The sequence below is a fragment of the Scomber japonicus genome, chromosome 2, assembly GCF_027409825.1.
Source record: "Scomber japonicus isolate fScoJap1 chromosome 2, fScoJap1.pri, whole genome shotgun sequence".
Classification (NCBI taxonomy): Eukaryota; Metazoa; Chordata; class Actinopteri; order Scombriformes; family Scombridae; genus Scomber; species Scomber japonicus.
This window is the reverse complement of record NC_070579.1, coordinates 8377778-8398692: the sequence shown is the minus strand read 5'-3', so window position 1 is coordinate 8398692 and position 20915 is coordinate 8377778. Positions and strand designations below refer to the sequence as shown.

Here is a 20915-nt window from a genome sequence, read left to right as displayed (position 1 = left end):
CACACACACACACACACACACACACATGCACACACACACACACACACACACACACACACACAGAAAGCACACAGAAGGCCGCATCCGTTCAATCAATAAAAACTAAAATTAAATTTTTTGCAATTTTCAACCTTAGCACCACCTGAAGATAATTCAGGCCCTGCAGTTGCAACTCTGTGTAGTTTTAATCATCATCATCTTTAAAACAAAACAAAACAAAAAAAAAAAACGTTGACAATGTTTTATTATTGTGAAGTAACCGAATGAATAAAAGATAAATCTGACTTGAATTGAATCCATATCCACAGACTTTTTGAGTAAATTGCATTTTCATTTTTTGTCCATTTGCCAACAAAGCAACAACTGTGAGAAGTTCAAGTGCCTCTTTGTTGTTAAGTGCTTTCATTCCCACAGATTAAATCCTCTCAAAAAAACAATAACATTTAGTGGAAAAGGCGAAAAAAAAAAAAAAAAATCACGTTCATTATGAAGAAGAGGGAAAACCTTTTAAGACTCTCTTAACATCCTCATTTCTGAGTGTATCATCTGTTCACTGTTGTAAAGCAGGTACGAGCAAAAACTAAGAGTGAGCAGAAGTGGGACACCAGATTTGTTACTGTTCAGTCCTCTGTTGCCCAAGGCTTCATCCCAATTCTCACCTCTCCAGTCCTGGTTTCTGCATCTCAAACTCCAGCCATCAAATCCATCAGTTTTTTCTTTGAACTCAAGGAAGGACAGGAGGAAGGAAGGAAGGAAGGAAGGACGGGAGGAAGGAAGGAAGGAAGGAAGGAAGGAAGGAAGGAAGGAAATGAGTAAGAAGGGAGTAAGGGAGGGAGTTTGAAAGGAGGGAAGGAAAGGAGTAAAAGAGGAATGAAGGAAGGAAGGAAGGAAGGAAGGAAATGAGTAAGAAGGGAGTAAGGGAGGGAGTTTGGAGGGAAGGAAAGGAGGAAAAGAGGAAGGAAGGAAGGAAGGAGGGAAAGTGGGACACCAGATTTTTTTTACTGTTCAGTCCTCTGTTGCCCAAGGCTTCATCCCAATTTGCTGCCTCTCCAGTCCTGGTTTCTGCATCTCAAACTCCAGCCATCAAATCCATCAGTTTTCTTTGAACTCAGACACACATAGTATCCAGTGAACGTACTTCATCGACTGCACGGTCCCCAGCCTCACGAGGAGCTCAAGGACACCAGCTGGTTAAAGGGTACAGCATGCAGTGGACGGTCTTAAACCTGCAGAGGAGCAAAATGTGTGTGTTTAATATGGAAAACACTGCAATGATAGAGTACATGCATTTCCATTGTTTGATACAGTTAGTCTGTGTAAAGTAAGAATAAATATGTGTTCTGAGTTTGACATACCACAGAAAAGTGTGTTGTTAACCACCCTGCCAAATTTGAATGATTAAAAAAATCAAACCAAATATATGAAATTAGGCTTCAAAGTTGTGTAAAACTCAGCCTCTTTCTCTGCTCTCAAACGCTGTGGGTGTGGCCTCCGAGTCCGCTGAAACCCCGCCCCCTACCAAGTGTCACCTGTCAATCAAGGTCACCACCTCTACCCGAAACATGGATACTGCGTCTGAGAGCTTTCTGCTGCTAACTCAGCTGCTAGCTCGGCGGCAAACTCAGCTAACTGGCTAACTGTAGACTGTAGTAGTAGTAGTGTTAGATGTAGTAACAATAACTGTCCACTAGGCAGGTTAACCACTGAGGAAAGCGGCCTCGGGGTCTTATATATTAGGGAAGGGACCAAGGACCACTACGTCACGGAGTAGCCCTTTTTTGCAGGCTCAGAAAATCAGGAAAAATGAGCGAGTGAGAAACAGTTTAAGGCTCTATCTCCATAGTTATCAGCCTTTTCACATGTTTTCTGTATCCATTTTCCAACATGTATAAAATGTTTAGAAGTAAATGAATGAATTGACTTTACACTGACTTTAACCCCTGTGTCGTCCTCCCGGGTCAAATTGACCCCGTCCGTTTTGACTGTTCCTTCTTTCCTCCGTTCATCCCTTCCTTCCTTCCTTCTCTCTTTCTTTCTTTCCTCCCTCCCTCCTGTCCTTCCTTCCTTCCTTCTTTCCTCTCTCCTTTCCTTCCTTCCTTCCCTCTTTCCTCTCTCCTTTCCTTCCTCCCTCCCTCCTTTCCTTCTTTACCTCCTTCTCTCTTTCTTTCCTCCCTCCTTCCTTCTTTCCTCCCTCCTTTCCTTCTTTACCTCCTTCTCTCTTTCTTTCCTCCCTCCTTTCTTCTTTCCACCCTCCCTCCTTCCTTCCTCCCTCCTTTCCTTCCTTCCTTCCTTCCTTCCTTCTTCCTCCCTCCCTCCTTTCCTTCCTTACCTCCTTCTTTCCTCCCTCCTTTCCTTCTTTACCTCCTTCTCTCCTCCCTCCTTTCCTTCCACACTCCCTCCTTTCCTTCTTTACCTCCTTCTCTCTTTCTTTCCACCCTCCCTCCCTCTTTCCTTCCCTCCTTCCTCCCTCCTTTCCTTCCTTCCTTCCTTCTTCCTCCCTCCTTCCTTTCCTTCCTTCTTTCCTCCCTCCTTTCCTTCCTTCCTTCTTCCTCCCTCCCTTCCTTCCTTGACTCAAGGACAACAGGAGGGTTAAGCCTTTTCACAACACATTTGGGTGGTGGACTAAAACATGTGATGTATTTTTAATTGTTTAAATCTAAATTAATCACAAATGATCAAATGTTGGACTGTCAGGCTGCTTTTCCTTTTTAATTTTAAGTACCATACCAGTGTCTTAATTATTATTTTTTATAACACAATGTTCTCTAACGACCCAAAAGACCGGAGTCACACCTGTCGACACATGCTGTATATTACATATTCATGCAACTATTCATAGTACTACGACTCAATGAAAGTTTAACAAGCTGAACAATACTTGAGTTGCTGGTGACTTACCTCTCCGAGACACTAATCAATAATTAATCCAAACACCTAATTAATTATTAAGTCATCCAAGACCTTGCTATATTAAAGTTGGTGCTGCTGTACAGATAAGAAGTTTGCAGAGGTTTGCATGCAGGAATAAATCTTCTTCACTGCCTTTAAGATTTACAACTAGAGCAGGGGTGTCAAACATGCGGCCCGTGGGCCAGAACTGGCCCGCCAAGGGGTCCAATCCGGCCCACTTTCCTTCCTGTCTTCCTTCCTTATTTCCTGTCTCTTTTTCCTTCCTTCCTTCCATCTTTTGTTCCTGTCCTTGTTCTGTCCTTCCTTACTTCCATATTTCCGTCCTGTCTTCTTTTCCTACTTCCATCTTTTGTTCCTGTCTTCTTTTCTTCCATCTGTCCTTCCTTACTTCCTTCCTTCCATCATTTGTTCCTGTCTTCTTTTCTTCCATCTGTCCTTCCTTACTTCCTTCCTTCGATATTACCGTCCTGTCTTCTTTTCCTACTTCCTTCCTTCCTTCTTTTTTCCATTCACCTATCTTTCTTCCCTTTCTTCCAGTCTTCTTTTCCTTCCTTCTCTTTTTTTCCATCCACCTGTCTTTCTTCCCTCCTTCCTTCCATCTTCACTTACTTCACTCCATCTTTTGTTCCTGTCTTCTTTTCTTCCATCTGTCCTTCCTTCCTTCCTTCCTTCCTTCGATATTACCGTCCTGTCTTCTTTTCCTACTTCCTTCCTTCCTTCTCTTTTTTCCATTCACCTGTCTTTCTTACCTTTTTCTTCCATCCTTTCTTCCAGTCTTCTTTTCTTCCATCAGTCCTTCCTTACTTCCTCCCTTCGATATTACCATCCTGTCTTCTTTTCCTACTTCCTTCCTTCCTTCTCTTTTTTCCATCCACCTGTCTTTCTTCCCTTTCTTCCATCCTTTCTTCCAGTCTTCTTTTCCTTCCTTCCTTCCTTCCATCTTCACTTACTTCACTCCATCTTTCGTTCCTGTCTTCTTTTCCTTCTTTCCTTCCATCTTTCCTTCCTTACTTCCGTATTTCCGCCCTGTCTTCTTTTCCTACTTCCTTCCTTCCTTCCATCTTTTGTTCCCGTCTTTTTTTCTTCCATCTTTCCTTCTTTCCTTCGATATTACCGTCCTGTCTTCTTTTCCTACTTCCTTCCTTCCTTCTTTTTTCCATCCACCTGTCTTTCTTCCCTCCTTCATTCCATCTTCACTTACTTCACTCCATCTTTCGTTCCTGTCTTCTTTTCCTTCTTTTCTTCCATCTTTCCTTCCTTACTTCCATATTTCCGTCCTGTCTTCTTTTCCTACTTCCTTCCTTCCATCTTTCCTTCCTTCCTTCCATCTTTTGTTCCTGTCTTCTTTTCTTCCATCAGTTCTTCCTTACTTCCTTACTTCCATATTTCCGTCCTGTCTTCTTTTCCTACTTCCTTCCTTCCTTCCTTACTTCCTTCCTTCCATCTTTTGTTCCTGTTTTCTTTTCTTCCATCTGTCCTTCCTTCCTTCCTTCCTTCCTTCCTTCGATATTACCGTCCTGTCTTCTTTTCCTACTTCCTTCCTTCTCTTTTTTCCATCCACCTGTCTTTCTTCCCTTTCTTCCATCCTTTCGTTCCTGTCTTCTTTTCCTTCCTTCCTTCCTTCGTTCTTTCCTTCCTTCTTTCCATCTTCACTTACTTCACTCCATCTTTCTTTCCTGTCTTCTTTTCCTTCTTTTCTTCCATCTGTCCTTCCTTACTTCCATATTTCCGTCCTGTCTTCTTTTCCTACTTCCTTCCTTCCTTCTCTTTTTTCCGTCCACCCATCTTTCTTCCCATTCTTCCATCCTTTCTTCCAGTCTTCTTTTCCTTCCTTACTTCCTTCGTTCTTTCCTTCCTTCCTTCCATCTTCACTTACTTCACTCCATATTTCGTTCCTGTCTTCTTTTCCTTCTTTTCTTCCATCTGTCCTTCCTTACTTCCATATTTCCGTCCTGTCTTCTTTTCCTACTTCCTTCCTTCCTTCTCTTTTTTCTATCCACCAATCTTTCTTCCCATTCTTCCATCTTTTCTTCCTGTCTTCTTTTCCTTCCTTACTTCCTTCCTTCCATATTTCCGTCCTGTCTTCTTTTCCGACTTCCTTCCTTCCATCTTTCCTTCCTTACTTCCTTCCTTCGATATTACTGTCCTGTCTTCTTTTCCTACTTCCTTCATTCTCTTTTTTCCATCCACCTGTCTTTCTTCCCTTTCTTCCATCCTTTCTTCCAGTCTTCTTTTCCTTCCTTACTTCCTTCGTTCTTTCCTTCCTTCCTTCCATCTTCACTTACTTCACTCCATCTTTCGTTCCTGTCTTCTTTTCCTTCTTTCCTTCCATCTGTCCTTCCTTACTTCCATATTTCCGTCCTGTCTTCTTTCCTACTTCCTTCCTTCCATCTTTCCTTCCTTCCTTCAAAATTACCGTCCTGTCTTCTTTTCCTACTTCCTTCTTTCCATCTTTCCTTCCTGTCTTCTTTTCTTCCATCAGTCCTTCCTTACTTACTTCCTTCGATATTACCGTCCTGTCTTCTTTTCCTACTTCCTTCCTTCCTTCTCTTTTTTCCATCCACCTGTCTTTCTTCCCTCCTTCATTCCATCTTCACTTACTTCACTCCATCCTTCGTTCCTGTCTTCTTTTCTTCCATCTTTCCTTCCTTACTTCCATCTTTTGTTCCTGTTTTCTTTTCTTCCATCTGTCCTTCCTTCCTTCCTTCCTTCCTTCGATATTACCGTCCTGTCTTCTTTTCCTACTTCCTTCCTTCCTTCTCTTTTTTCCATCCACCTGTCTTTCTTCCCATTCTTCCATCTTTTCTTCCTGTCTTCTTTTCCTTCCTTTCTTCCTTCCTTCCTTCTTGACTTCTCTTCCTTCCTTCCATCTTTTTAATGATCCAGCCCACATCAGATCAAATTGGACTGAATGTGCCCCTTGAATGAAAATGAGTTCGACACCTCTGGGTTAGAGTGTGTGAGCATACAGAAAAAGGGATGAAAAAGGGATTGATATAAAAAGGTAAAAAAAGGTGAAAGAACCTTTCTGCAGCCATGTTTATGCAATTGGCAGCATGTACCAGGACAGTGCAGCATTGCTTTGTTTCCTCTGTGCCTGTGCATGCTGTGCAGTCGGCAGAGTGAACGGTAGCGTCGGACTGTTTGCAGCCATTTGTGTTAAAAGAGACATGAAGTTATCTCTGACTTTGCATTGTCCTCTACCAGCGGCCAGCAGAGACTGCGACAGCACCTCGATACAGATGATCCGCAGCTTCAAAAAAGTAGAGGATGTCACAGCAGCTAAAAATAGTCTATCTACGAGGGGTGTGACGCAGTATTAAAATATAATACAACAATGTTTTCAATGGTCAGGAGGAAGGAAGGAAAGGAGGAAGGAAGGAAAGGAGGGAGGAAGGAAGGAAGGAAGGAAGGGGGGAGGGAGGGAGGAAGGAAGGAAGGGAGGAAGAAGGAAGGAAGGAAAGGAGGGAGGAAGGAAGGAGGGAAGAAGGAAGGAAAGGAGGGAGGAAGGAAGGAGGGAAGAAGGAAGGAAGGACGGATGGAAGGAAAGAAGGAAGGGAGGAGGGAGGAAGGAAGGAGGGAGGGAGGAAGGAAGGAAGGAAGGGAGGAAGAAGGAAGGAAGGAAGGAAGGAAAGGAGGGAGGAAGGAAGGACGGATGGAAGGAAAGAAGGAAGGGAGGAAGAAGGAAGGAAGGAAGGAAGGAAGGAAGGAAGGAAAGGAGGGAGGAAGGAAGGACGGATGGAAGGAAAGAAGGAAGGGAGGAGGGAGGAAGGAAGGAGGGAAGAAGGAAGGAAGGACGGATGGAAGGAAAGAAGGAAGGGAGGAGGGAGGAAGGAAGGAAGGGAGGAAGGAAAGAAGGAAGGAAGGAAGGACGGATGGAAGGAAAGAAGGAAGGGAGGAGGGAGGAAGGAAGGAAGGAAGGAAGAAGGAAGGAAGGAAGGAAGGGAGGAAAGGAGGGAGGAAGGAAGGAGGGAAGGAAAGAAGGAAGGGAGGAGGGAGGAAGGAAGGAAGGAAGAAAGAAGGAAGGAAAGGAGGGGGGAAGGAAGGAAGGAAGGAAGGAAGGAAAGGAGGGAGGAAGGAAAGGAGGGAGGAAGGAAGGAAGGAAGGAAGGGGGGAGGGAGGGAGGAAGGAAGGAAGGGAGGAAGAAGGAAGGAAGGAAGGAAGGAAGGAAGGAAAGGAGGGAGGAAGGAAGGAGGGAAGAAGGAAGGAAAGGAGGAAGGAAGGAGGGAAGAAGGAAGGAAGGACGGATGGAAGGAAAGAAGGAAGGGAGGAGGGAGGAAGGAAGGAGGGAGGGAGGAAGGAAGGAAGGAAGGGAGGAAGAAGGAAGGAAGGAAGGAAGGAAAGGAGGGAGGAAGGAAGGACGGATGGAAGGAAAGAAGGAAGGGAGGAAGAAGGAAGGAAGGAAGGAAGGAAGGAAGGAAAGGAGGGAGGAAGGAAGGACGGATGGAAGGAAAGAAGGAAGGGAGGAGGGAGGAAGGAAGGAGGGAAGAAGGAAGGAAGGACGGATGGAAGGAAAGAAGGAAGGGAGGAGGGAGGAAGGAAGGAAGGGAGGAAGGAAGGAGGGAAGGAAAGAAGGAAGGGAGGAGGGAGGAAGGAAGGAAGGAAGAAAGAAGGAAGGAAAGGAGGGGGGAAGGAAGGAAGGAAGGAAGGAAGGAAAGGAGGGAGGAAGGAAGGAAGGACGGATGGAAGGAAAGAAGGAAGGGAGGAGGGAGGAAGGGAAGGAAAGAAGGAAGGGAGGAAGGAAGGGAAGGAAGGACACCACCGATACAGATGATCCGCAGCTTCAAAAAAGTAGAGGATGTCACAGCAGCTAAATATAGTATCTACGAGGGTGTGACGCAGTATTAAAATATAATACAACAATGTTTTCAATGGTCAGCAGGAAGGAAGGAAAGGAAGAAGGAAGGAAAGGAGGGAGGAAGGAAGGATGGAAGGATGGAAGGAAGGAAGGAAGGAAGGAAGGAAGGAAGGAAGGGGGGAGGAAGGAAGGAAGGAGAGAAGGAAGGAAGGAAGGAAGGAAGGAAAGGAGGAAGGAAGGAAGGAAAGGAGGAAGAAGGAAGGAGGGGGGGGAGGAAGGAAGGAAAGGAGGAAGAAGGAAGGAAAGGAGGGAAGGAAGGAAAGAAGGAAGGGAGGAATGAAGGAAGGAAGGAGGGAGGGAGGGAGGGAGGGAGGGAGGGAGGGAGGGAGGGAGGAAGGACGGATGGAAGGAAAGAAGGAAGGGAAGAGGGAGGAAGGAAGGAAGGAAGGAAGAAGGAAGGAAAGGAGGGAGGAAGGAAGGAGGGAATGAAAGAAGGAAGGGAGGAAGGAAGGAAGGAAGGAAGGAAGGGAAGGAAAGAAGGAAGGAGGAAGGAAGGGAAGGAAGGACAGCACCGATACAGATGATCTGCACCTTCAAAAGTAGAGGATGTCACAGCAGCTATAAATAGTATCTCCGAGGGTGTGACGCAGTATTAAAATATAATACAACCATGTTTTTTGTTTTTTTTCTCTTTACCTCAGGCAAGGACTTCTTCTTCTTCTATTTTTATCCTGTTTATCAGTTGCAGATAATTTAAAAAACTTCTTGAGCAGTTTATTTATAATTGAGTGGAAAGTCAAGTCATGGTCAAAAGGAGCAGATGAAGTGGATTTGAATAAATACAGCTCTTTTTTTTTTTTGTCCTTGAGAGAGTTGAGTGCATCTGCTTCTGCTTTTATGACATTTCAAACAGTTTTGCTTTTTTTTTGCACCTCTCACAAATTAAGTTTTAAGCAGGCGACGTTTTAAAAGGATTTCTCAGTTTTTAAATACGAGGATTTTTAAGTACTGTTGCTTTTTGTCCCTCTTTTTTTCAAACTGCACTAATTGTACTTGAGGGACAAAATATTTGCATATTTCACAGTAAGAACTTTTTAATTATAAATCTTTAACTTTTCTTATAGTTCTGCTTTTTAAATAGTTCTGCTTTTTAAAGGGAAGGAGGGAGGAAGGAAGGGAGAAGGACGGGAAGGAGGAAGAAGGGAGGAAAGGAGGGAGGACGGAAAGAAGGAAGGGAGGAGGGAGGAAGGAAGGAAGGAAAGAAGGAAGGGAGGATGGAGGGAGGAAGGAAGGAAGGAAACAAGGAAGGGAGGAGGGAGGGGGAGGAAGGAAGGAAGGAAGGAGAGAAGGAAGGAATGAAGAAGGAAGGAAAGGAGGGAGGAAGGAAGGAATGAAGGAAGAAAGGACGGGAATGAGGAAGGGAGGAAGAAGGGAGGAAAAGAGGAAGGGGGAAGAAGGAAGGAAAGGAGGGAGGAAGGAAGGAGGGAAAGAAGGAAGGGAGGAATGAAGGAAGGAAGGAAGGGAGAAGGACGGGAAGGAGGAAGAAGGGAGGAAAGGAGGGAGGAAGGAAAGAAGGAAGGGAGAAGGATGGGAAGGAGGAAGAAGGGAGGAAAGGAGGGAGGAAGGAAAGAAGGAAGGGAGGAGGGAGGAAGGAAGGAAGGAAAGGAGTGAGGAAGGAAGGAAGGAATGAAGGAAGAAAGGACGGGAATGAGGAAGGGAGGAAAAGAGGAAGGGGAGAAGAAGGAAGGAAAGGAGGGAGGAAGGAAGGAGGGAAAGAAGGAAGGGAGGAAGGAAGGAAGTAATGTAATGTAATGTAATGTAGTTTATTTATACAGCCCTTTATAACAGTCCTTGCGGTGTACCAAAGTGCTTTACAGTAGGTAATAAATAAATAAAGAGAAAAATAAAAACAATTAAAAACAATAAAATAACAGTGAAAGCAATAAAATACAACAAAATCGAATAAGATAGAATAAGATAAAATAAAAGGAAGAAGGAAAGGAGGGAGGAAGGAAGGAGGGAAGGAAGCAAGAAGGAAGGAAAGGACTAATTGTACTTGAGGGACAACATATTTGCATATTTCACAGTAAGAACTTTTTAATTATAAATGAAGCTGATTCAACTACAGCTTTGTGACATTTGGTGTTTAGAGTAACCATATTCATGCATCTTTAACTTTTCTTATAGTTCTGCTTTTTAAAGGGAAGGAGGGAAGAAGGAAGGAAGGGAGAAGGACGGGAAGGAGGAAGAAGGGAGGAAAGGAGGGAGGAAGGAAAGAAGGAAGTGAGGAGGGAGGAAGGAAGGAAGGAAGGAAGGGAGAAGGACGGGAAGGAGGAAGAAGGGTGGAAAGGAGGGGGGAAGGAAAGAAGGAAGGGAGGAGGGAGGAAGGAAGGAAGGAAGGAAAGGAGGGAGGAAGGAAGGAAGGAAGGAAAGAAGGAAGGGAGGAAGGAAGGAAGGAAGGAAAGGAGGGAGGAAGGAAGGAGGGAAGGAAGCAAGAAGGAAGCAAGAATTCACGTTCGAATCATTTCAGAAGTAAAACTGAGTGCAGCGGATTTCTAAAAAAACCAAAGCGGTCCAAAGTAAACAAGCTTCCTGTCATAAAAATGCACCGTGCATGCAACGCCGGGGTACACCAACATTAAATTATTGAACATTTTAAACACTTGCAGTCAAGGCCTCCTGTCTGGATTCCAGTTGTTCTGCCACTTGTCTCATTTTTTGATTAATATTTCAGAGAGCAGAGAGAGTGTATTCTTTTAGGTTTTACATCACTCATTATGGAGAAGAAACACCTCGTATCACACAATACCATGTCTCCTGTTTCATAAGACATGAAAATATAACATAGCAATAATAATGATTCAAACTGAAAATTACAAGACCTTTATGGAGCTGTGGGGTTTATTGTATAACCATTAGAGCCATCAGTCTTCACTGCTACATCATACAAAGAAATCCTCATAACTACTACTATCTTATTAACCCCTTCATGCATCAATTATAATAACCTCAGTCAGGACTTGTTTCCTAATTTGTTTATTTAACCTTTTTTTCATCCAATTGCATGACATCATCACATCATAATAACCAGCAAAGTTACTGCAGATGATGTATTAGTGTCTACGGTGATGGCTGAAGTGCAACTATGCATCAAAATCCATCAAAATCCATCAAAATCAATCCATACATACATATACAGTCAAGCCCGAAATTATTCATACCCCTGGCAAATTTTGACTTAAAGTTACTTTAATTCAACCAGCAAGTTGTTTTTTGACCGGAAATGACACAGGCGTCTCCAAGAAGATAAAAAGACGATGTACAAAAGGCATCATTGTGGTAAAAAAAATATTTCAGTCAGCTTTTATTTACATTTGAACAAAAAGTGGCATGTCCAAAAGGGGTATGAATAATTTCGGGCTTGACTGTATATATATCCTCGTTTTTCTTTCCCCTCTTTTCCCCTCCGTCCTTGCTCAGTCATCCAGTTCTGTCTTGTTATGTATTGTATGTTGTATATGTACGGACGGGTGATTGCTACAATTTCAATATACTTGTACTTGTTATAATGACAAATAAAGCCATTCCATATATTATAAACAGCTTTTGTGTAGCTTTCCACTGTAGTGATCTCTAAGCATGAAAGGGTTAAGACTATTAACTAAACTTACTAAACTAAAAGACATATCAATAGATAAGAGTCATATTTGACCCAGATCAGCCTCAATGGACAAAAATGTGTAGTACCTTTACAAAAGTATAACATTTTAAAATATTTTAATTTTCGTTCTTTTTGGGGCCACTTTAGGAAAAATCATCAAATTTCAAAGTAAAAGACATTTGGGTTGTTTTTACAAGCTGTCAAATGTCAAAACGGGTCAAATTTGACCTGGACAGTATGTAAAGGGTTAAAATACGAATGTCTGCAATGCCTTTAGGTTTGAGGAACTAACCTGTGATTTTTCTTCCACAGAAGCCACAGTATAATGTGTTTGTTTTTTGTTTCTGTGGTTTTAACAGGATAAACTTAACTAGAAAGACTAAGAATGGCCGGACTCTGAAGATGCGTACTACATTGAAAAGTCTTCCTTAATATTTTGCACCCTTATGTATTTAAGAACAGAAGAAGAAGAGTCTTTATCGTTATTGTACATGTACAACAAAATTGGAAACAATCCTTATTTAATGGTGCCGAGAAGATATTAGGAACACTTTTCAATATAATGCACCCTGGTACACTATTACCACCAGACGGGGAGTTCTGGTCCTCTGAAATGAGGCCTACGCGGAAGTAACTTAGAACTGCATTCTATCAAAAGGCCACCAGGGGGCGACCGTCTCTATACAAGTCAATGGAGAATTCACCAACTTCTCACTTGATTTCTAACCTCAGTAAACGTTTTCAAAATGTGTTTATGGTCTCAATCTCTAGTTTAAAGCCTTCTTCAATGCAGTATGATGTTCATTTGGGACATTTTGGCCTCCCTGATTTTATATGTGACGATAAAGCAGGGTATGCATTAGGGCGTGGCTACATCCTGATTGACAGGTTGATTGACCAATGTCCTTGAGATCCAGCCCTCGCAACCTATCGCAACCTCCCCGCTCCGCCCATGGCTCCGCCTCATGCCCATATAAGTAGAATCCGTGTTTTTATTTTTCCCAGCATGCACCTGAAATTTTCAAGATGGCGCTGCCTAGATTCGAAACTATTGGCTTCCGAGTAGCAGTCCACAAACCAATGGGTGACGTCACGGATGTTACGTCCATTTCTTTTATACAGTCTATGGTGTGATGTATGATGCTAATACTTCCTGATTTATGAATGAATGGAGTGACAGACTAACCTTGAGGGGTCTTCCTCTTTGGAGAAGCCTCCTTTCACTTCAATGCTATTCATCTTATTTTCAAATATCCCGTAGCTCAGCGTCGCCTGCAGTGGAGAAAACACACACACACACACACACACACACACACAGACACACACGTGAGAGAGTGTAAACCTGTATGGATTTTTCTGGGTGTGAATGTGTGTGTGTTTGTGACTGGACACAATGTCCACGCCTTCCTTCCTTCCTTCTTTCCTTCCTTCCTTCCTTCCTTCCTTCTTCCTTCCTTCCTTCTTTCCTTCCTTCCTTCTTTCCTTCCTTCCATCTTTCCCTCCTTCTTCTTTCCTTCTTTCCTTCCATCTTTCCTTCCTTCCTTCCATCTTTCCTTCTGTCCTTCCTCCCTCCCTTCCTTCCTTCCTCCTTTCCTTCCTTCCTTCCTCCTTTCCTCCCTTCCTTCTTTCCTTCCATCTTTCCTTCCTCCCTTCCTTCCTTCCTTCCTCCTTTCCTCTCTCTTTTCCTCACTCCCTCCCTTCCTTCCTCCATCCCTCCTTCTTTCCTTTCTCCTTCTTCTTCCTTCCTTCCTTCCTCCCTCACTCCTTACTCCTTACCCCCCCCCCCCCCCCCCCTCCCTTGACTAAAGGACAACAGGAGGGTTAGAGCTATAGTGCAAGACTTTTATAATAGACTGGTATAGAAAAAGCTGTAAATAAGCTACTAGTAGACTTCTGTGTGTGTGTGTGTGTGTGAGAATCTGTGTGTGTGTGTGTGTGTGTGTGTGTGTGTGTGTGTGTAACTACCTGGTGTGGTATGTGTCTGTGGCGGATGAGCAGCAGGTTTTCCAGGTGAGAGTGAAATAAAGGACAGTGGACCATAGAGATACCCAGCCTCTTCTCCACGATGAAGCCCACCGTACAGTCGTCAGGGAGACGGATAGTCGCTGACGTCTTCTCAAACCGGGTGCCACTGCAAAACACACACACACACACACACACACACACATAAATATATATCTGAAATTGAGAGGAGATATTCACCAAAATGGCTTCAAACTACCCAATATTCATCCTAAAAGATAATATTGGTTATTCTTCATGTCTTAGACCATTAATTTTACCATTGACCATTTTCCAAACGACACCATAAATTTTATAATTGATTCCTCACCGTCTAGCCCTGGGCAGCTATTAGCCTCGGCTACTTCAGAGCAGTATTATTACAAACTTGCACAAGCCTGAAACTTTTCTTAAGATTGGCTATTCATCACCGTGAACTTTTAGTCAGCTTTATGTGTCGGTCAATGGTTGATTCAACTGTAGAAGAGAGAAGCTGTTTTAACCCTCCTGTTGTCCTCGAGTCAAGGAAGGAAGGGAGGGAGGAAGGAAGGAAGGAAGGAAGGAAGGAAGGAAGGAGAGGAGGGAGGAAGGAATGAAGAAGGAAGGAAGGAAGGAAGGGAGGGAGGGAGGGAGGGAGGGAGGGAGGAAGAAGGAAGGAAGGAAGGAAGGAAGGAAGGACGGGAGGGAGGGAGGGAGGGAGGAAGGAAGGAAGGAGAGGAGGGAGGAAGGAATGAAGAAGGAAGGAAGGAAGGAAGGAAGGAAGGAAAGGAGGAAGACAGGAAGGAAGGAAGGAGGAAGGAAAGGAGGAAGGGAGGAAGAAGAAGGGAGGAGGGAAGGAAAGAAGGAAGGGAGGAATTAAGGAAGGAAGGAAGGAAGGAAGGAAGAAGGAAGGAAAAGAGGAAGGGAGGAAGAAGGGAAGGAAAGAAGGAAGGAAGGAAGGGAGGGAGGGAGGGACGGAAGGAAGGAAGGAAGGAAGGAAGGAAGGAAGGAAGGAAGGAAGGAAGGAAGGAAAGGAGGGAGGAAGGAAGGAAAGGAGAGAGGAAGGAAGGAAAGAAGGAAGGTAATGGGGAGGAAAGAAAGAAAGAAGCAAAGGAAGGAAGGGAAGAAGAAGGAGAGAGGGAGGGAGGAAGGAAGGACAGAAGGAAGGAAGAAAGGTGGATGGAGGAAGGAAGGAAGGAAAGAAAGAAGTAATAGTCAAAACAGACAGGACGACACAAAGGTTAAAGACGCTACTGGACTGGTGCTTTCATGAGTCTGTGGGAAACTAAGACAACAGAGTTAGCCGCTGAATGGAAAACCCATAACAGAGTTTCCAACAAGCACCTGAACACATCGACAAGTTATATTTACCAGCAATTTTATCATTTTATGCTAAATTACACTCAGACAACAGTGGGTATGGTGCGTTCAAGTGTCTGTGGGAAACATTGTTGACCACCAAATGGAAAACTTGTATTCTGTTTTAGTCAGTTCTTTCTTTTTTGGCTTTGGTTTGTTTTCTGGCTCTCGAATCTCAAATAACAGATTTTTCAACAAGCACCTGAACACATCATCAAGTGTCTGTGGGAAACATAGTTGGCCACCAAATGGAAAACTTATATTCTGTTTTGTATGACATCTAGTGTATGGTTGCTTATTTTTTGGCTTTTGTTTGTTTTCTGGCTCTCGAATCTCAAAATAACAGATTTTTCAACAAGCACCTGAACACATCGACAAGTTATATTTACCAGCAATTTTATCATTTTATGCTAAATTACACCCAGACACCACTGGGTATGGTGCGTTCAAGTGTCTGTGGGAAACATAGTTGGCCACCAAATGGAAAACTTTCATACAGTTGCTTCTTTTTTTGGCTTTGGTTTGTTTTCTGGCTCTCGAATCTCAAATAACAGATTTTTCAACAAGCACCTGAACACATCATCAAGTGTCTGTGGGAAACATAGTTGGCCACCAAATGGAAAACTTATATTCTGTTTTGTATGACTTCTAGTGTATGGTTGCTTATTTTTTGTCTTTTGTTTGTTTTCTGGCTCTCGAATCTCAAATAACAGATTTTTCAACAAGCACTTGAACACATCGACAAGTTATATTTACAAGCAATTTTATCATTTTATGCTAAATTACCCCCTAAATTACTGTTTTTGGTAAAAAAAAAACAAACAAAAACAAAAACAAGTTCACAGTGATGGATCTCAAACTAAATCCTAGCCTCTTTGAATTGATTTTCATCGCATGCTGGGGTAAACTCAAATAAAGCCCGGGGGGTAAAAACTAAAAACTAAAAACTAAAAACTAAAAACTAAAAACTAGTATGTTTTGGAAAATTGTGATTTGCAGTTAATGGGCTAAAACCTCCAAAAAACACAGTGGAGCCTAAAGGAATAACCAATCAAACCAGAGTTACTGGATGAGTCTGGCTGCACTTTTCTCTCACACACACACACACGCACACACACACACACACACACACACACACGCAGGCAGATGGTGTAATACCTGGCCCAGGGCGCCATCTTCTCCGCCAGCCGTCGACTCAGACAGAATCCTGCTCCTCCTGTCGCGAACCAGAACTGAACTTCTCTCTGAGTGGAAACACACAAACACACACAGATATGAATAAGATGCATCTGTGTCTCGGTGCAGACATGGAAGCAGAAGCATTAATGTTGAATATAATATGTACTTAATGGGATATTATATGAAAGACAGAAGGAGTTTTCAAAGTTTTCGTAGCGTCCTCCTTCAGGTGCTACGTTGAAGATGAAATATGATTGAGGAGTTTCAGCTTCCCTAAATACAACGCAACTCATATTTCTTCAGAGTTTTGCAACTTTGAAAACTTCTTCTGTCTTTCCCATAATATTCCATTAACCCTCCTGTTGTCCTCGAGTCAAGGAAGGAAAGGAGGGAGGAAGAAGGAAGGAAGGGAGGAAGGAGGAAGGAAGGAGGAAAGAGAGAGGAAGGAGGGAGGAAGGAAGGAAAGAAGGAAGGAAAACAGACGGGGTCAATTTGACCCGGGAGGACGACAGGAAGTTAAGAAAAGGCTTTAAACTTTCCTTTCCTTTCCTAAAGCTTCTAGTTAGAATCAGCTTCAGACCAGCCACCAGTTATACTGATATAGACCTGGGGACTTCCCATGATGCACTGCTCCTCCTCCTCCTCCTCCTCCTCCTCCTCCTCCTCCTCCTGCCCATCTGTACGTATTCATGTACCACTAATGCATCTTACTAACTTGGCATCTTCCCCGTAGTTTTGTGCCCTCTCATCGCAGGGGGCCACTTTGGCTACAGACCACCTGCTGCCCCCCCCCCCCCCAACCCCAACCCCACCCCGGTCCAGCTTGATGCCAACTGCTGATACTAATATTATTACTCATTTCTATTATTATAGAGATATGACTTAGGCTCAGAGTCTTGTTAACTCTTACATACTGTTCATATTCTACTCTCTCACAGTGGCCCGGTCTGATAATCCCCTCATTAAAAAAGTGTCCGTACCAAAGTTTGAGCTACAGATCTGTTTAGAAAGCATCAATAGTCGATCTGACTGATCAATAAATGGGTGATTAAACCTTGATTCATGTTTCAGAGAACAGAGAGACGTAAAAATATAACATAGCAATAATGATTTAACCCTCCTGTCGTCCCCCCGGGTCAAATTGACCCCATCTCTCTTTTGAATGTTCCTTCTTCCCCTCATTCCCTCTTTCTTTGCTCCCTTTCTCCTTCTTCCTTCCTTACTCATTTCCTTCCTTCCTTCCTTCCTTCCTCATTTCCTGCCTTACTTCTTTCCTTTCCTTCCTTCCTCCTTTCCTCCCTCCCTCCTTCTTCCTTCCTTCCTTCCTCCTTTCCATCCTCCTTCCTTCCTTCCTTCCTTCCTCACTTACTAGTTACTCCTTTCCTTCCTTCCTTACTCCTTTCCTTCCTCCCTCCCTACTTACTCCTTTCCTTCCTTCCTCCCTTCCTTCCTTACTATTTTCCTTCCTTCCTTCTCTCCTTCCTTCCTTCCTCCCTCCCTCCTTTTTCCTTCCTTACTTACTCCTTTCCTCCCTCCCTCCCTCCCTCCTTTCCATTCTTCCTTCCTTGCTTCCTTTCTTCCTTCCTCCTTTCCTTCCTCCCTCCCTAATTACTCCTTTCCTTACTTCCTTCCTCCCTTTTCCTCCCTTCCTGTTTCCTTCCTCCCTCCCTCCTTTTTCCTTCCTCCTTTCCTCCTTCCATCCTTACTCCTTTCCTTCCTTCCTCCCTCCCTCCTTGACCGGGTGACAACAGGTTAAATGTATTTTATTGAATTGCTAAATTTAATTTGATTGATTATTGTAGAACCATTAGAGCCACCAGTCTCCACTGCTACATTATAAAAAGAAATCCTCATAACTACTACCTCAGTAAAATACATTTGGGGTGTTTTTACAGCTTTCAAATGTCAATTTGACCCGAACGGTATGTGAGGGGTTAACGGAGAAGTTGCTCGCTCATAGAGGAACGTTGGGTCTTAACCTCTGTTGTGATTTGACGCCATATAAACAAAACTGAATTGACTTGACCTCCGACTAAAAAGGCTTTTATATATTCCCCTTATCATATGCAAAGAGTTCTTCAGGTCTGTTTACCTCTCACACACGCACACACACACACACACACACACAGTACAATGAGTCATCTTCATGTGGAAATTTAAAAAAAACAAAAAAAACGACGACGACAAACAAATCCGTATAATATAAAACAAACTAAATCTGTATGCTCGGAAATATAAACACACACACACACATACAGGAAGGAAGGAAGGAAGGAAGGAAGGAAGGAAGGAAGGAAAGAAGGAAGGAAGGAAGGACAGATGGAAGGAAGAAAGGGGGATGGAGGAAGTAAAGAAGGAAGGAAGGAGGAAAGAGAGGAAGGAAGGAAGGAAGGAAGGACAGAAGGAAGGAAGAAGGGGGATGGATGAAGGAAAGAAGGAAGGAAGGAGGAAAGAGAGAGGAAGGAAGGAAGGAAGGAAGGAAGGACAGAAGGAAGGAAGAAGGGGGATGGATGAAGGAAAGAAGGAAGGAAGGAGGAAAGAGAGAGGAAGGAGGAAGGAAGGAAGAATGAAGGACAGAAGGACAGATGGAAGGAAGAAAGGGGGACGGAGGAAGTAAAGACGGAAGGAAGGAGGAAAGAGAGAGGAAGGAAGGAAGGAAGGAAGGAAGGAAGGAAGGACAGAAGGAAGGAAGAAGGGGGATGGATGAAGGACAGAAGGAAGGAAGGAGGAAAGAGAGAGAAAGGAGGGAGGGAGGACAAACAAACAACAGACAAATCCTTATAATATAAAACAAACTACATCTGTATGCTCGGAAATATGAACACACACACACACACACACACACACACACACACACACACACACACACACACACACACACACACACACACACACACACACACTCAAAAGGACTATTTGGGATATTTTTCAAACTGATGCAGGAACCATCTTTCCCTCCTCTGACACACACGATGCTTAGAAGAGATAATCTGCTCTTTTGCCATTTCTCTAGTAGATGATGCTGCTGGTGGGTTTTTATTTTTATTTTATTGTTGTTCTTTTCTTTTCTTTTTTTTTATCTCCTGCAATATAAACAGTTTAGGAGATATTTTAAAGGAGGGAATGTATCTTCCCGCTGTGTTACAGCAGTCAGAGAAGAGAAGAGGCTGTAATTACACAGCAAATTAATGGACTGTGTGTTTTATTTCCTTTTGCTTTGCTAGAGGTTGTTTACCTTTTCAGCATCTGTTTTTCTTTTCCCCTTTCGTTATCCCTCTCTCTTATCGCTAGCATTTGTCGTTCTTCTTCCTTTAATATCTTATTTAAATTATCTTTCTTTTTGTCCCTCCTTTTATGTTACATTCCTCTATTGCAGGGGTGTCAAACTCATTTTCATTCAAGGGCCACATACAGTCCAATTTGATCTGATGTGGGCCGGATCATTAAAAAGATGGAAGGAAGGAAGGAAGGAAGGAGAAGAAGGAAGGAAAGATGGAAGGAAGAAAGGACAAATGGAAGGAAGGAAGGACGGAAGGAAAAGGAGGAGGAGAAGGAAAGATGGAAGGAAGACACGACAGGTGGAAGGAAGGAAGGAAAAGAAGACAGAAAGGAAGGAAGGAAGGAAGGAAAGAAGGAAGGAAGGAAAAGAAGACAGAAAGGAAAGATGAAAGGAAAGAAAGAGAAGAAGGAAGAAAAGATGGAGGGAAGACAGGACAGGTGGAAGGAAGGAAGGAAAACAAGACAGAAAGGAAGCAAGGAAGGAAGTTAAGAAGACAGGAAGAAAAGGAGGAAGGAAAGATGGAGGGAAGACAGGACAGGTGGAAGGAAGGAAGGAAAAGAAGACAAAGGAAAGATGGAAGGAAGGAAGGAACAAAGAAAGAAAAGAAGGAAGGAAGGAAGGAAGGAAGGAAGAAAGAACAAATGTAGGAAGGAAGGAAGGACGGAAGGAAAAGAAGACGAAGGAAAGATGGAAGGAAGACAGGACAGGTGGAAGGAAGGAAGGAAAAGAAGACAAAGGAAAGATGGAAGGAAGGAATTAAGTAACAAAGAAGGAAAAGAAGACAGGAAGTGGGCCGGGGGGGGACCCCTTGGCGGGCCGGTTCTGGGCCACGGGCCTCATGTTTGACACCCCTGCTTAATCTTATTCCTTTCCTCCGATTCTTTATTTTCCCATTTCCTACCTTCCTGTTTGCACCTCCCTTCCCATCCCATCATTCTTCCTTTTTTCTGTCTCCTTTCTTTCTCCTTTTCTTTTACTTTTAAAGGTCATTCCTTTCCTTTAATTTTCTTCCTTCACTTTGTCTCTCCCCTTCTATGAATCCCCTCCTCATTTTACTGTGAGGTCCTTTTCCCCTTTCTGTCCTTTTCCTCTCAATTCAATTCAATTCGAAACACTTTATTTGTCCCTGAGTGGCAATTTGCAGAGGCACTTAGAGAGTCACATTCAACATGCATCACAATACAGCAGGAAAATGTATTTTAAAGAAATAAAACCTAAAATGCACAGATATCTGTATATATAAAAGATAATAATGATTATAATAGGAGAATGATAATATCAGTGCAGTAAGAGTATAATGCAGTAAGCAGATTGATGGGTAGCGCTATAATAAAGATGCATGGTAATTCAATGAATATAGATGGCAGCACTAGTCCCGAGCCATGTGCAAGTCATTCTCTCTCTCTGTGTGTGTGTGTGTGTGTGTGTGTGTGTGTGTGTGTGTGTGTGTGTGTGTGTGTGTGTGTGTGTGTGTGTGTGTGTGTGTGTGTGTGTGTGTGTGTGTGTGTGTGTGTGGGAGGAGGTTGAGTAGAGGGACAGGGATGTACTGGGAGCTGAGGAGCAGAACAGCCTTGGGGACAGAGGTTGCCCTTCTCCTCCGTCCAGCGGCTTGGGCTTTTCCTTCTTTTCTTCCCTGTCATCCCTTTCAGGCCTCACAGCAGTGACAGGAAAATCGAAAAAAAAAAGAAAGAAGTCGGCGAGATGTAAGAAAATGAAAAGAGGAGACAGTGAGGAGCCTGACGTTTTGG

The 20915-nt window shown here is 43.4% G+C and overlaps 1 protein-coding gene across 1 annotated transcript in view; it reads right to left on the bottom strand.

The window, feature by feature from the left end:
- Positions 1-1010: 1010 nt before the first annotated feature.
- The window catches only part of LOC128365057 (beta-1,3-N-acetylglucosaminyltransferase manic fringe-like), a 36594-nt gene continuing 16689 nt past the window's right edge, over positions 1011-20915 (bottom strand). The window contains exons 4-7 of the mRNA XM_053325680.1: positions 15867-15997; positions 13335-13500; positions 12556-12641; positions 1011-1226 (exon numbers count right to left, since the gene is read on the bottom strand). Of these exons, the coding sequence (XP_053181655.1) occupies positions 1175-1226; positions 12556-12641; positions 13335-13500; positions 15867-15997 (435 nt within the window). The 3' untranslated portion in view covers positions 1011-1174. The remainder of the gene's footprint in view (positions 1227-12555; positions 12642-13334; positions 13501-15866; positions 15998-20915) is intronic.